A 16,315-nucleotide genomic window follows, 5' to 3' on the forward strand; every position below is an offset into this window, starting at 1 on the left:
TTTGAGTAACTCACTGTTCAGGGTTGTGGTGAGACCCACATTTTCATATAGCCTGTCATCATTTATGAGAACAGTAAGTTTAGTGTAGGCTATAATTGGAGGCGGGGGGTGTGGGGGGGAAGTCAATGACATTGCTCCTACCAGAAAAAGCAAGTCATGTTTATTCCTATCCCTTTTTTGGGTGTCTGTCTGGTGGGCCAGATAATGGAATCAGCATGGCTCAAACTCACCCTTTTCTCATTTTAACTGTGCTCAGTTTCCTAATCTGGTTTAGCCATGCAGCTGCACAAACCCTTGTACAGCAATTTCAGAGAGTTGGGCACCTGAGCCTCAGAAGAGAGAGGATTGCAGAAGTAGCTCCTATAGGTTTAGCTCAGCTTAGACTGCCATGGAACACAGTCTAAGTTAGCAGAAAACCAACCTGACAATGTGGCTTTCTGTTGGCTATGGGGACTTCACCAACTCAGCTGTGGGTCTGATGACCACTGAAGCAGATGAGAGCAAAATATTTTCAAATGTAAAGCAGAGAGGAGTGCAGGAAGGGACCTGAATCAGCCTGCAAAAAGACTGGTTTAGGTTGATGAGGGATAGCAATTTCACCAATTGTGCCTTTAGTAACCTTAGAGCTCAGACTAAATACCTTCTCTTCCTCTCTCAATCAAAAAATTAAAACTCATATAGTCTGAGAGGTAACCAAGCCAAGTGTCTTCATGTAAGTAGAAGTTCATGCAATTTTAATTATCTTACATTGTTGATTCTGCCATTATCAGTTAGAGTAGTAGGTGGTGTAGAATGGAAATAAAGGCAACCTTTGGGCAGGTGAATTTGCTATATGTGTTCTGGTGGGGTGAGAAGCAGGGTGAGTGGCTGTTCTTAAAATCAATAACCCAAATGGAGTGTTTGTTTTTGAAAAAGTGGTACATAGCCTCCAAGTGTAAAGAGTATTCATTAGCTATAATGCTGTATCCTAACTAAAGGATCTGATCTTTAAGGTCCTTTCCAACCAAAACCATTTTGTAGTTCTAAAAAGTTACAGAGTTATATCCTGAGAACTTTATAGGATTTTTCCTTCATTCCCATCATTGTAAAGTTAGAAGTGATGAGCAGGGTTCAGAGGAAACCTTTAATAGGTAGAGTTTCACTACATTGTCAATATGGTTTTTTGTTAATTTAATTCTATAAATGGATAGCTAAAGTTAATACTATTTTTCATTTTCTTGCACCAGAAATGTCTTCATAAATTTGTTAAAGTAAGCTCTTCTTCCTCCCATTGATATTCATTAGCTCTGCTCCACTTGCACTAATATTCTTTCCCTTCCATTAGGAAGTCAATTCCTAACTCAATTTTCTTTGCAGTTTTTTTCCCAAATGAAGTTGCTCAAAATAATTCAACTTAAGTAAATATTTTCCTTTGGTGGCAAATCAAATACTTTAGGATTGAAACAAAGGGAGTGTATACAGGTCTCCTGAGCAGAATGTACTCTCAGTCTGTACAACGGTGAGAAAACTGCAGATGATACTAACCAGCAAAAGGTCTTATGAAGACCAAAGTACTTCAGCTTCATTAGTGTCCTGTCAGAATTACAGCAGAAATACACTGATTTCTCAGTGGTTTTTTAAGTACTGGACTGAGACCTAAGAGAGTCCAGAAAAAAAGAGAGAGAACAAGAAGAAATGAGAAACATTTCTGCAAGAGAAAACTTCCTGAATGTGACTGAATCCTATCTGCCAAGAGATTCCTAGTTCTGTGAATGTCACATTTATGCTGTCTAATGAAGAATTTTCCAGGTGGCTTGACTCTTAAACCACTACCTAAAATTTGCTAATGAGCCTCCAACAATGAAAGTCATGGTTATGTGTAAATTAGGAAATGGCACTGTAACTGATGTTCCCTTTTTGCTCTGTTGTGAAATTGTGTCCATGGCCACAGGGACAGCCTTCCTGGCCATTTAATCTTTGCAAGGATTAAGCAGAAGCAGTAGTTGACTATTGAAGCAGGTATGAGTAGAAAGGACTGATAGAGCAGCTGTTCTTAAATATATAGTTACCAGATAAACTGGAATTTTAAACCGTTTCAGAGAGACAGAAGCAGTAGTTGACCATTGAAGCAGGTATGAGTAGAAAGGACTGATAGAGCAGCTGTTCTTAAATATATAGCTACCAGATAAACTGGAATTTTAAATGTTATTTTTACCACTTTGTACTGTGGTTTATTACTATAAGATCATCTAATTCTGCTTTAAGATTTACCAGATAAACTGGAATTTTAAACCTTATTTTTTACCACTTTGTACTGTGGTTTATTACTATAAGATCATCTAATTCTGCTTTAAGATTGGGAAAAGAAACAGAATTTGCTACAAGATCCTGCATGTGAAAATACTTTTAAAAATACCCAAGTTGTTTTGTTTTTTCCTTCATCCATCAAAATCTTGTAGAAAACCTTGTTAGAGGTCAGTCTTGGTTTTATTTTTCAATCGTCTGTTTTTTTTAAAGGCATATGTCTGGTAGCTTTTTGTTTTGCAAGGCTGAAACTCACATTGAACTTGGTGACATTAAACGTCTGTTCCAACCTTGATGATCCTATGATTTTAAGGTATACTTAAGGGATATATAGATAAAAAACATGATGTTTGTGAGAATACACCTTCCCTGGTTTTGCCTACATTATAAGGATTAAGGATTTGAATCTGTAGTCTTAGAGAAGAGGTCTAAAAAGTTCACATGGTTTGTTTTGATATTGTCAAAAGCAGGATCTACTACATTTATGTCACACATTATGTTTGGCCATTTTTTAAATTACTAGAAACTTTGCAGTCTTTTTTTTTTTTTAAGTGTGCTTATTGTGAGAAGATTTCATTTAATTTCTAACCTAATCTTCTTTGAGGTAGGATGCATTTACTGTTTGTAGTGAGTGTAGAAAAATTAATTCTTTCCACCTCCGTAATTATTCTTTAAGGTACTTGGATATTCTCAGTCAAGTCCATTCTATTTAAAAACAAACCAACAAACAAACAACCCACACACCACATCAAACGAGGAGCTTTATTTTTTTTAACTAAGTAATATTTTAAAGATTTGTTTTAAATATTTGTTGTCTTTGGGCTTTCTCATCAGGTTTAGATCCAGGATGTACTACTTCAAATTGGGCCTTGTCAGCAATCATTAAATCCAGTTGATTTCTTTGTGTGTCTTATGGATGATATTCTTCTTTTTTATATCCCAGTTAGTCTTTTCCTTTCACCAATTGAATAATATTCAGTACAGCTCTAACTCATCTTTGACAGTGTATTACTGTAGAGTGGTATAATTTTTCTAACCAGATACACATATGCCCTATAATTTGTTTTTATTTCAAATTTTCATCAGCAAGTTACTTAATGAAAAAGTAACTTCTTCTGATGTGCACCCTTTTTTTAATTTTTTTGGCACTAGTATGTGACATACAGTATTTAGGCAGAAGGACAGATCTGGAGACAGCAAAAGTAACAGTGCCAGTTTCTCTGAACATCACTCCCAGCAGACAAAATGGTCCTTCAAACAGCTCATTGTAAAAATAAATGTGCAAGTCTCATATGACGAAAGAAGGCTGCTCACAGTTTTGTTGTAAATACCTTAAATAATCGAACTAACAAGTTCAGAAGTTGTTATGCTGTGCTTTTTTTTATTGTACTTCTGAGATTATGCAGGAAAACTGCTTCCATATGCTTATATATTGCTTCTTAGTAATAGTCTTTACTTTTCAGTAATAGTTTTAAAAGTTATTTATAATTAATGATCTTTTTAGAAAGGAAAACCAGTATTTTGCAATATCCAAATTTAGGAACATTAACATAATCTGAAGGCAGATCCATTTCTAGATTGATAGAAGTATCCAGGTCCATTTCTAGATTAAAAGAAATGTTCAGCATGAAACATGATGGTTTCATCTGCTGCTTGTCATATATGTGTATTTTTATTCGTAATGTACATACTAGTAACCAGTGGTGAAACAGTGCAAGGAATGTTTATGAGGTTTTATATTTCTAAATAAACAGTAATAATCCAAGGACCTGTATCTTACTGTAAACTAACTACCTTTTGTTATGGTCCTTGAAAGCTGAAGTTGTAGATGGTACACTCAGTTTAACCGTGTTTTTCCACGGTTAAATTAAACATTGGTTTGATAATCCTGGGAAACCGTACTGAAGGAAAGGTTAAGGAAAGAGGAAAAATAAAACTGCATGCGCTCTTTCTAGCAGGTGCTACTGAATATTATCGAGGGGGCGGGGGTACAACAGCAGCAATGAGATCATCCTGGTAATAATAAAAATCCCAGACCCAACGCAGCAGACCCGTCATCTCCGCAGCCGCTCCGCCCCTGCCGCGGGCGGCGCGGGGCCGGGGCCGGCGCGGGCGCGGGGGGAGCCCCGCACCGGCCGCGCTCATTCGCGGCCTCCTCGGTGTCATTTGAAGTTGCTGCCGTCGGCCAATGGGGCTCCTCCCGCCCGCTGACATCACTCCCCAGCCAGTTCCCTCCAGCTGCAGAGCGCTTCAGTTTCTGTCTTTTTTTAAACTAAAATGGAGGCCGGTTTCTTGCCTTAAGGAATACAGTGCCGTGCCTGCTGGAGCCTAGATGTTGACATGTAACAGAGCTGGCAGCAGGATGGTGGTTGACGCAGCCAATTCCAATGGGCCGTTCCAGCCCGTGGCCCTTTTGCATATTAGAGGTGAGTTATTGTGCGTGTGAGAGTGAATCGCGACCCTCTGACGAGCGAATAAATGGCTATTGTGGAGCTCGGAGAAGGGGAGCAGGAAGTCCTTTGTAGCTCAGTCCCTCTCGATTTGTTACAGCCGCGGTAAAACCGGCAGAGAGCAAAACCCATTTTCTATTAAATGTGTTTGGGGAAGATTTAAGAATTCATGGTGGCATTGCATGCATAGTTAAAAGCAGGTTTTACAGCTTTCTGCCGTAACTCTCCCATCCCCCTTCCAAGCTGTGCTGATGTCAAAGGATGTGAAGTCACTACCCCAGAAAGGTACTGAGAGGGGGGAGGGAAGAACCAAGTTATCCCTATAGCGTTTCTAGAGAATAAGGGCAAACCTTTGGTGTGCTTCAAAGCCTTTTTTTGTTTGAATTGTTCAGATAGAGCCGCCTTAAAGTGCACTGCAGCTTGTAAAAGAATTGGAAGTGTCAGAGAGGAAGAGGGGAAGGAGATGTGACACTATGAAAATATCCTTTATGTATTTAGAAGGCATTTCCTAGAAGAGATGCGGTTTGGCTTTAACAAGCAAGCTCTTGTGTGCCTACCGTGTTGTGCAGTTCTGAATGTTCAGTTCTTCAGTGAATATGCTCTTTAGGGTTTATAGAATTAGTGCATTGCAAATTACATTTTATATAATTTGAAAATATATATTGGTATGACACTTCTGTACAATATCGAGTATGTATCTCTTGTTCTGTATTTTTTTACGTAGTAAAATTTTGCATTGTGTTGGGGGGGTTTGGGGTGTATTTTTTTAGCTCTTAAGCAACCAGTCCTTTTTTTTAATATCTGCTGTAGGGTGTTTCTGGTTTATAACTTTATGGAGGCAGAACATGTATTTGCTGAATTGAGCACATCTTGAACAATGGTATTTATTTGCAAGAAACATAGCTGGTACCGTTCTTAATTATGTTTGCTTCTCAGCTTTCACTGGCATAAGGCTAGATATCACTACTAGAAAGAAATTTTTTTTCATTAATACTCCATAAATTTTGCTTTGGTAGTTTATAGACCCCAACTGTTCAGAAGTTCTGTTCTTTTAAGTAGCAACATGGGTGTTCAGGTATTTAAAAATCATGATTTCTCTTACCTTTTAAAAGAGCCATAACCTGCTCTGTCTGAAGTGGCAATGGATAAATTCTGGAATTTAAATTCTAGAAAACTAATTTTGATCTGTGACTGGGGAGGAAATGCAGTAAAATTCCCTTGATTTCAAATAGGGACTATGCTTGTTGTCAAGGGAATATAAATGGAACTGCCTGACCTGTGGACAAGCCTTTGCTTTTCACTTTGTACGAATCATTTTAATTTTCAGTTAGGTGCTGCCTTTTGGAAGGGGAAAAGCACCATCTTTTAAAGGTTCATGTTAGGAAAACAAACCAAAGTTGGAATCAGAATGATGAAATATTGCAATGATTATCCTTAATCCTTTGTCCCAATATTGATAACATGGTTCTTGTCATTGAAGTTCTCATCTTGTCTTTGCTCAATGTAATACATAATTGTGGAAACAATGGATTTTAAGAAACTTCTGAAATATACTTTCCCAAGACCTATATTTTTGTTGCACAGAAAAATACAGTAGTAAAGAAGAGATTAAATAGTTTTGTGGTTTAGGGGTTTTTTGGGTGTTATGATTTTTTTCTGTTTGGTTGGTTGCAGTTTTTCAGTGGATTATGAGAGTAGAGTTTCTTGTAAGCAATTAAAGAATAACTGGGAGATTGATTGTTTTTCATTTTTCAGGTGGCAGGAAATAAAATAGGTCTCTGGTATTATAGCCTGGAGGAGTTTCTTGACACTGGGAGAGCAAAGCATCTCTTCCATCCATCCATGTGTGCAGCAGTTCCTTTGGGCTTTTTACGTGTACCTCGTGTCACCCACTGCGCTGATGCTACCAGTACTGACGCTTCCAAAATGAAGCCTGTCATTTTGAAGCAATGCATACAAAATTAATGGCAGTAAAAATTAGCTGGTAATTCTGAAGGCTAATGACACATTATTATTCTTTGTCCCAATGCATGCTGCTTTTTCAGTTGTCCTTTTGCATCATTGTTGTAATACAGGATTAAATTTCTAGTAGAAGTGTTCCTCTTGGCAACTGTAAGAGCTAAAACTTCAAGGTCAAGGACAGGGGGTAGGGACATAAGCCCCTTGGGTGTTTCTCATTGATATAGTTTGTTGAAATAGAAATATTTCTTAAGTACCAGTTGCCTAATTTTTTTTTAAATTTTGAGATGGTGTAGGTACCATATTTGAACTCAATCTTGCTTCTAAAAAAACATGTGAGGCCTTGTGGACTCCACTGTTAGTACTTCATTGAAAATAAAAATTTGCAATCTTACTTATAAAGTTAATTCCAGAGCACTTTCTGTACCTGGATCATATGAAATATGTAATGTTTGCAGAATAAAAAGGAAATTTTTAGCAAGCAACAGTGTCATGCCAGATCAGAACCTTTGTCCTGTGCATTCTGAACTCTGGGGAGCTTTGTTTCTGGGTTGCTTACAGCTTTACCTAGACAACACAATTGAAAAAATATGCAAGTGGTGTTTAAAAATTATATTAAGTCTTGTGAATAGGAAATAAAGAGTGTCAGAATTTTATTGACTGCCATTGCTGACACTGTTATCTCCAACATGACCAAAAGAAGGAGCAGTAGGTATTTGTAGGATAGGAGGTGTCACGGCCATAAATACCCCATCCTCCAGCAGTTTATTTGGCTGCCGGTACTCAAGTTTATCTTGGGTATGGTGTGGCCATGTAATCCTGAGTCAGAGTGCTGTGGAAGGAGCTGTGAGTTTGTTGGGGTTCCCCTTTGATTCAGGAGCTATCTTTAGACTCAGGCCTGTGGCCTTGGTTGTTGCCTCAGCTGGGTTGCAGCTGTGTGATTGTCCTGTTATGTGCCTCACTGATCTGCATCCTGGTCTTGGTGTCCCAGGTTGGTGTCCCTCTGCACTGAGCACTTGTTCAGCAGCCACAGGACTGTCAGCTGAGCCCGCTCAGTGTCAGAGGAGCTGCTCTCCTTTCTTCATTCAGGTACTGCAAGACTATGCCCTTTGTCACAACTGTAGACTGTTGGCAGTTGTTCAAGAGCAGTGTGTAGAAATCAGAAATGCAGGTGACTTTTGACCCACTGTTGGAAAATAACAAGCACCAACAGAGCTTAATCCGTGCCAAATGCAAGTGGTGTGGCACTATTGCTGTATGTTATCTGCTTGTGCTGAAAACTTTGGCTCAGTGAGAGTGATTGGCCTGCTGGGGTAGTGAGTCTTTAGTCAGCAACAGGCTGTCCTGGTGATCTGAGCTATGATGCTGCTGCATTGGTCTTTCTGCTGTACAAAGGTAGCTGAACATTATGCCCTTGAGCTGATTATCACCGATTGCCATCATCACCTGAAAACTTAGTTGTATTGGAATGATATAAAGCTTCTAGGAAAATTTAAATTTCAGTTTAAGCAGCTGTTACAGCCATGGAGTAACTGTTGTGGTTTGTGATCTTGGATAGAGACCTGACCTTGTGAAACAAATGTAGCTGAAGGAACTCATCATGTCGTATCTGCATGGAGAGCTCCTTTAGGATCTTTGTGCATCAATGGGCCACTTGCAGTCAAGATGACATTAAGACAGCACAGGGGGTTATTAGGTATCATGAATTTAGGGTTTTTACAGTAAGGAGGGAAACAGATCTGGATGGTGTTTTCAGGATGCATCCCTCCATATGGAGCCCTTCTGGCAGCCAAAGGCCCAGGGTGGTAGAAGTGCAGTCAAGGCCCTGACAGGATGAGCCACAAACACAAGGTGAGGCTTGGGGAAAGGAAACATTTTGATTTCCATCTCAGCACTTCAGTCAGAGAAAGCAGCTGTAAAAACTGCATGGATTAGGACAAACAGTAAACATTTGTCACTAGATTTCAGAGTTACCGGTTCGTATTTACTGTTGAGTGTTCAAAATCATAACTTTAGTATAGCGTGTAGTAACAGGTAGGAAATAAAAGTAATTCATTCTGTAGACAGAGTATGAATACGCAGGGGGGAGGAGATGTTTTTCTTCTGGAGTACAATTCAGTGTTCATAACAAAAATCCCTTAATATTGTTTTGTCAGAGCATAGAAGTAGCTCAGGTGCCAATGTCTCCATGAGCTCAAGACATATTTTGAACAAAATACATAAAAAACTCTGTTCTGATCTGCAATGGCAGAACTAGCCGTATGTAAAGGTTACTTTAATGGCTTGGTTGCTGACTGCCTGGAACTGGTAATGTCTGTTCCTCCTTTACAAAAATTATTTTCAAGATGTTTTGCAAGACATACTGAAAATTGTGTGGGAAGAAGGGTGAGAACACCCTGATACTATGTTAACTCAAACTGATACTTCCTGTAGGCCATTGCATGTTTCAACTATCTCATTGTCCATCCTTCTCCTTTGCCTTCCAGAGCAGCAAATGCTTTTTGACAGATTTGACTTGGCATTATTTAAGTAACTTTAGATTTTATGGAAGATGTTTTGACTTTTTTTTCAAAAATTACGTGATGTTAACTTTGTCCATTTTTTCTGTGTGCTGCTTGTTCATCTTGTGTGAGGGATCATGGAAGGTAGTTCAGATTCCACCTTTACATAGAGTTCTTCAAGGCAAAATGTCTGTGGTAGTGTTGCTGTGATGTAAATATCTGAGTATTTAGATAGAAATTTGCATGTTCCTCAAAGATGGTGAAAGATCTTTGTTTAGTTGGGCAATTTGTATCTTAAAGGAGAAAAGCTTGGCACTTTCATTTTAGAAAGAATCCATCGTGTGTTTGTCTTGAAAAATAATTGACCTGAAAATACTTCTGTCTAACCACAGTTGCTAAAAACTGTTGCTAGTCTGTTGCTTTGCAGGAATGGTGTCTGAGCTAAAGGAAGAATAAAAAAATATCCATTCTGTAATTAAATGGGAAGCAGAGCCCAAAGCTCTGGCTTCAGAAGTAGCAGAGACCAAACTCAGCACACAGAATGGCAACCATTTCCCTCATGATGTACAAAGGAGGCTGAAAGAGCTGGATTTGTTTGGCCTAAAGGAGGGAAGGTTAAGGGGACATTTGATCCTCAACTAACTGATGGGAGGGTGTAGAGCACAGAGCCATGCTCTTCTCAGAGATCCACAGTGGGTGAATGAGAAGTAACCAATATGACTTAGGAAACTCTGGAGATTGCAGTTGTACACAAGGCAAAAATATTTTCACCATAAAAGTGGTTAAAAGCTGGAACAAGATTCCAGAAGGGACTGTGAAATCTCAGTAATTGGAGATACTTGGACTGGAGAGCAGCTGGGTTTATGTAGTGGGAGATTAGACTAGCAGAAATGACTGTCCCTTCTGGTGAAAATTATTCTGTGATTCTGTCATTCTTTGGTTCTTGTGGGACCAAAAAATGACTGTCCTTGCTGTAACGTAAAAATACTACAATATTAATTTAAACGCAGGGGATTTTTTTCAAGTTCAAAGGGCAATATTCTTACTGTAAACTCTCTTTATGCCCCTTCTTTTCTTTTTAGTTACTAAGGCAAACTTTTTAATACTTGATGCTAGCATGCCTGTTAGTAGTACTTTTACTCCTGATAATTAAAATTTTTTGTGTTAATGATGTTTTAAATTATTCTTACCGTGTGTTAGCAAATTGTTAAAGATGGATGACTGGAAGTGCATGCAGTATTAAAAACATTGGCATGCTAAAAGAATGTTTTATTCATTTCTAAATCTTCAGTTAGAAGCTCAGCAGCAGTCCGTACCTTGTGAGTGAGTTAGAATTAATAAATGTACACAGGCAGCTATTTCACCTGCATTTCTTTACATTTATCAGCTTTTGGAAAGATCGGATAGATGGAATTAACTTCCTCAGTACTGTGAGATTTTTCTTTAGCCTTTTTGACAAGTTTGAATTGACAATGAGTACAGCTTTTAACAAACTGTGTGACCTTGCTGTTCATCTTCTGTGGTATTTATGAAAATGTTGAACAGTGTCATTTCTAACACATCCTTACAACATGTTTGTAGTAATCTTCCTGCATTATAACAACACCATGTTAAAAATACAAAAATCCCAGGATAATTGTCACCAAATTTCTAATACTTTCCAAGAACTTGATGTGTTTCAAGCATAATTTCCTTTATGTGTGCTGAGTTTGCCTTTTTGAGGGTAATAATATTTTATTATAGTCTGAAACTAGCCTATTCTGATTATAAAAGCATACCTAAAAATCTCAAAGTCACATTTCATTATGCTGTTTTCTTCATCTTAGTATATTCTGCAGCAAAATATGAATCTGGTTTATTCCTTCTGTATTTTCTTTGAATGCATCTTGCACCATCCACCTAAGTAGGTATTTTAAGGATGGTGAACTTATTCGGTCTGAGCATGTATGTTTATTTAAATCTTAATTTTCTTTAATTCTTTAGCACATTTAAATTCAGTCAATATTTAAGGTACAGTCGCTCCTTGTTGTGAGAAATGAGCAAAGTCTTCCTGGGAGGAAAGGTGTATAGAAGAGATATCTTAATTTTCTTCTGAGATGCTTCCGTAGTAGTGACAAACGATGTTACTTCTCTGAGTGAGTTAAAATTTTAAAATGGAAGGCTTGCTTGTTCCTTTGTGGAAATATTTTCATGCAAAAGACCTTCAAAACTTTTTTTAGTCCTGCCAATGCAATGAATGGAATTTCCCATGATCAGCATGCACCTTCTATCCTGCTTGCAGGTCATAGTTGTTGTTGGGTTTTGATCTAATGGAGAAATCTCAGTTGAGATTTAAAGGAGATGAAAATGCTTGTTCTTTCCTTTTCTCCCCCATTAGCCGATTACAGTTTGGTAACCTGAAGGGATGAGAACAGGTATCAACCACGTGTTCAGGCTGTTATGTTCCTGCCAAGCCACCTAGGCTCTATTGGTACATGGCCTGATTCCTGGAGCTCATAGTCATCCATCTTGCCAAAAGTTTCCAGTTTCTCCTAGGAAATTCTCAGCTGCTGCTGTTTAACATTGCTTAATGACTTGTACACTTAATTGTTAACTTTGAAACCCATCATCCACTGTTCCTTTCTAAAAGTGTTGCCTCAAAAAGCAGAACCAAGGCCATCTTCCTCAAGGACAAGCAGCAGTTCTGTTCTTAATGAACCTAGGCTTCTTGTGTATATCAAATTATGAAAACTTTCATATGTTAGTATTAGATAATCACCTCAATTATCAAAGGACTGATATTGGTACAAATGGCCCTGTTGTTGTATTACTTACTGTACTGTTTGGCTAAATCTTTTGGAAGGACATTCAGACATTGCCAGACGTAGATCAGTGTTTTTTTTAAATGTGTCTACCAAAGAAACTAATGCAGACTGGTTTTAATATTTGAGCAAAAGCAGGTTTAAAGGAGGTTATTTAGTTATTATTCCTGCTGCCTGTAGCATGGTGACATGCTTATTAACTCTCCATTTACCATGCAGCACTTTCTATCAGAGAGTGTATTTTACCTTGTTACTGCTTTTACTCTTTGTTCTCTGCCACTCCTCCCTTCTTGACTTTGTGGGGTTGTTTTTACCTTCATATAGACCCCTTGCCAATATGAGGAGGGCATGTGTGGATTCTTCTGCTGGAAACAGTGAGGATGTTAAGTGTTCACACTGCATGTAGATATCTGAGGGCATGACTGTAAAATGTCTCTAGAGGGGACTTTTTGTTGAGCTAAAAATACTATGAAATTGTAGGAAGGTAGTCAGCTGGAATTTTTACATTGCTTTTACTGACTCACGGAGTAATGTGCATGCCCTTTCAAGGAAGCAAAAATATATGCCCTCAAATTTTTATTCATACTGTTTTGTGATGGTTGCTGTGAAATACATTTTAAGGTAAAAATTAAGTATCATCTGTTTCTGTGGAAAAATTTTATTTCCATTTCTGCTTGAAGCTTCTAATAATTGAGACTAAAATTAATTCCATGTGTTATCAAATAATTAGCTACTGAAACTGCACTGTAAACCACACAGATTAAGTGGGCACCAGCAATATTTAATAGATACAGGGTTACTTGCATCATCTAGACAAGGTGTTCATCTGGGAGAGATGGCTTTTGTGCTCTAACCTTTGTGCTGGGGGTGGACACCTCGTACAGATAAAGCAGAGTCTCAGCAGCCTCACAGAGCTGCTCTGTGTGTGCACCATCCTGTCTAAAGTGATAAAACTGAGATAAAACTGAGATGATGTTTTAAAGCCACATCTGCACATCCTTTAATCAATTCCACATAATGTGCCTACAATTCATGTGGTACCATTTCTGCTATAACTTGCCAGTGCAGTTTTCTTTAATAAAAGTATAGTTAAACTTAGGGGTGGGATCTGACTCTGCATTGTTTTCAGTAGTGGAAGTGACAGTTCTGTGTCAATTTTCATAATTGCTCTTTTTACTGATAACGATCTGAATTTCATGAAGAAAAAATCATACATGAAGTGTAAAATTTTAAAACTAATTTTAAAATTGTTCATTTGGGACTTTTCTGATTGTAGAAGCCTACCAATTTGAAGCACTTTTTAATTCTAAAGATTCTTATGGAAGGTTTTTAATTTGCATTTTGGATTAAATCTACCATCTGTGTGGCTTCACGCAGCCTCTAGAACCAAATTCTCTTACTACTTTTATATTTAAAGAGAATGTATAACAGTGTCAGTGATGTTTCAAAGGTGTCCTGTGTTCATTCAAGTCATATTGGAAAGCAAACTTGAACAAAATTATCAAAGCCTACAAAAAAACCAATGTAATGTCTGTTCTTTGGGTGTAATGTAGTAAGTTTTTCTTCAAAAACATTTTGCAGACAAACTAGTTGTAATAATGGAACCTTTCTTCTAGCCTATTGCCAGAATATTTTTATAGTTTTTGCTGCTGTTACATGTAATCTATGTAAAGTGCCTTAAAATCCAAAAATTGATCCACAGAGGTTACTTGAGGACTGTCTTAAAGTTGTTTGCATGCAATAAAAACTGATTTGTTCTTGTCCCAGTACAAAATTAAGATTTTTGTGGCTTTTGAATCAGAATTTTACACATCCTCCCAAAATTTTGAGCATATATTTCACTGCATAACTTATCTTATTTCATATTATTGGAAACTTGGTAATACTTAATGTGTCTTAAGGAATAAAGCATTTCAAAGCTTATAGTTAAATGGAAGAAATTAGAAGTTGCTTTCATTGCACATTAAATCTTCTGTTAAAAAGTGAAAATGCAAATAGAATAATGAATATTTTGAAAAATGTGCTGGGAGTGAGATGTCTTAACGTGTCCAGGACTTCTGGACGTGCAGTAGGGAGTCAGTCATAGATTCACAGCTAATACAGCCAATCAATTTGTTTGTGCTCTGTAAATTTACAGATTTCTTGGAGGCTTAGATTTAAATGTATTATTCCATACTGCAGTTCACTCTTTCTCCTGTGTGAGAGGGGTAGAAATTATCAGCAGAATGTCAGCTTTTCTGGCAGCTGAGCAATAGGGGCACTTTTGCTAATAGGTACATTTTCAGTTCTTACTAGAATTCCTTTGTGAGACTGGAGATTAGTTTGACTGGAGACTGAAGACATCTCTTAAAGGCAATGTGTATGTTTTCAGACAAATGTGATGTGAGGAAAATAATGTTGGATTATGCAGCAATCATTTTTGGGTTAAATGGGAAATCATTATGCACTTAACTCCTGACAAATGTGCAGGTATATTGTATATTCAGTCTTCTTAGATGTTGAAAGCATGTGTTTTTAAATGGATGTAGTTGGCTTTCTACTTTGTTTGAGTCAAAATTTTCACTGCTAGAAAGTAATTTTTATTTCCTAACAGAGAACTGCTCATAATTGCTCTTAGAATTTGACATGGCCAGTGTTGACTGTTGAGCAATTTACTGACCTAATTCTAAATATATTTCTTTATTTTCTTACCAAATAATTGTTTTTATGCTGCTTGATCATTTCTTTTACCTTTATCACCTCATACAAGGCAGCTAAGTTGCACAGGATGTGGGACTAAGAAAGGGTTATTCATGCCAAAAATGAGGAAAACTGTGCACTGAATTGGAGTTTATTTTCCAGTGAATACAAAAAATCAAACCCAAACAAACAAAAAAAAAAATCCCGAACAATCAAACAATAAATAACCCGAACCGACCAAACAAAAAACCTACCACACCCTCACCCCCCAGAAAAAAACCCTGTACTAGAGATAGGCTTGCAGTCTGCTGAAGTCTGTTGAGAACTTGCTCTCGAGAAAACCACAAAAGCCCTGTTGATTTCTGGTGAAAACACTTTTGCATATCTTGTAATGATGTGTGACAATTTGAGATGATTTAGACGTTGATCAACCATTCAGGACCTTAGTTTGCATCTCAGGCTCAGTGTGACCTGTGCTGTTTAAGCTCTTCCTATGAAAAAAGACTTAACCTTCCTATTTCTAATTTTAAATAGAGTGGAGAATTTAGAAAACTAAATCAGGGTTGCCCTCAAGGAAGGTTTATGGAAGTTTTTGTTAATTTAAAAATAAATGTTTGCTTCAGATGCAAGGATGTGCTTACAACTTCACCAGAGTTCCTGCATAGGGACTGCATGTTTGCCTTAGTTTGCATTGGAGTGTGAAGTACATCAGGTTTGATCACAGAAAAGCTGGGGGGGCTTTTCTTCCTGCTTTGTAATCTATTGTGTAATGTATTTCTAAGCCTACACAAGACCCAGCTTGTGAAATCTGTTAATGATTATTCTAAGTGTCATCGTTAAATTCACCAATTTTGGCATTCAGCAGCATCCAGCAGAAAACAAGCAGCAGCCCCCAGGTTTACAAATGTACATGGAGTAAGGAGAGGGGGAGGCAGTCTGACAGCTCTGGAGAAGGAACTAAGTTATTTTACATTTTGGCAGCTGAGTGTTCTTTGAATTGTATTTATCATGGATGTGTGACAGGTACTATTGACTGACAAGTTACTCAGACTCAGCAGTATCTGACTAAAATTAGGGGTTGGTGTGTGGAGTTTGGGTGTGTTTAAGGAAACAGTGCATTTGCTTACAGCTGATGCGTAGGCTTGATTACCTCGATTACTTCGTCCAAGTGTCCAGAGTGGCAGAGTTTATTCAGGTTTATGTGCTTCTTCAGTTTACTTAGTACAAATCTTCTTCTGACTTGGGCCACGCACTTTGGTTGTGTTACAGAATATAATTGTGGTCTGGTGTTATAACAGTAGTGCTTCATTTTCTCAGAGAGACTGTTACATATATTTTAAAACATTTTAAAGTTTTCAAGCACATTTAAAGATGTTGGCTAACTTGAGAGTGGATTCAAGCACACTCTAGTGGCTATGAAATTGAGGGGTTTTCTCTTAGTGTTTTGTATTTAAAAGTGAGATTTGCTGTCATATTAACTGTGTGTGTGCCAGAAAGCATTACTGAGAGTTCTTTGTTTGGTTTCTCTCTTTCCCTGGTAAGATACTTTTTTTCTCCATTGTCTGTTTGATTATCCTCCTTGCCATTTTTCTCCCTAATTTGCAGGTAGAATTTCCATTTCATTAGCTCAAGCCCATTTCGG

General features: G+C 37.7%; 1 protein-coding gene across 3 annotated transcripts in view; it reads left to right on the top strand.

Moving 5' to 3' along the window:
• Positions 1 to 16,315, top strand: part of PPP2R5C (protein phosphatase 2 regulatory subunit B'gamma) — a 72,845-nt gene that overhangs the window by 24,652 nt on the left and 31,878 nt on the right. Inside the window, exon 2 of one of the 3 annotated variants that reach the window (XM_041415611.1) lies at positions 4,586 to 4,709. The exons of the other annotated variants lie outside the window; for them this stretch is intronic. Within the exon in view, the coding sequence (XP_041271545.1) occupies positions 4,616 to 4,709 (94 nt within the window). The 5' untranslated portion in view covers positions 4,586 to 4,615. The remainder of the gene's footprint in view (positions 1 to 4,585; positions 4,710 to 16,315) is intronic. 3 annotated transcript variants of the gene reach the window in all.

This window comes from Onychostruthus taczanowskii, unplaced genomic scaffold (genome assembly GCF_017590055.1).
Source record: "Onychostruthus taczanowskii isolate IOZ18803 unplaced genomic scaffold, ASM1759005v1 scaffold1, whole genome shotgun sequence".
NCBI lineage: Eukaryota > Metazoa > Chordata > Aves > Passeriformes > Passeridae > Onychostruthus > Onychostruthus taczanowskii.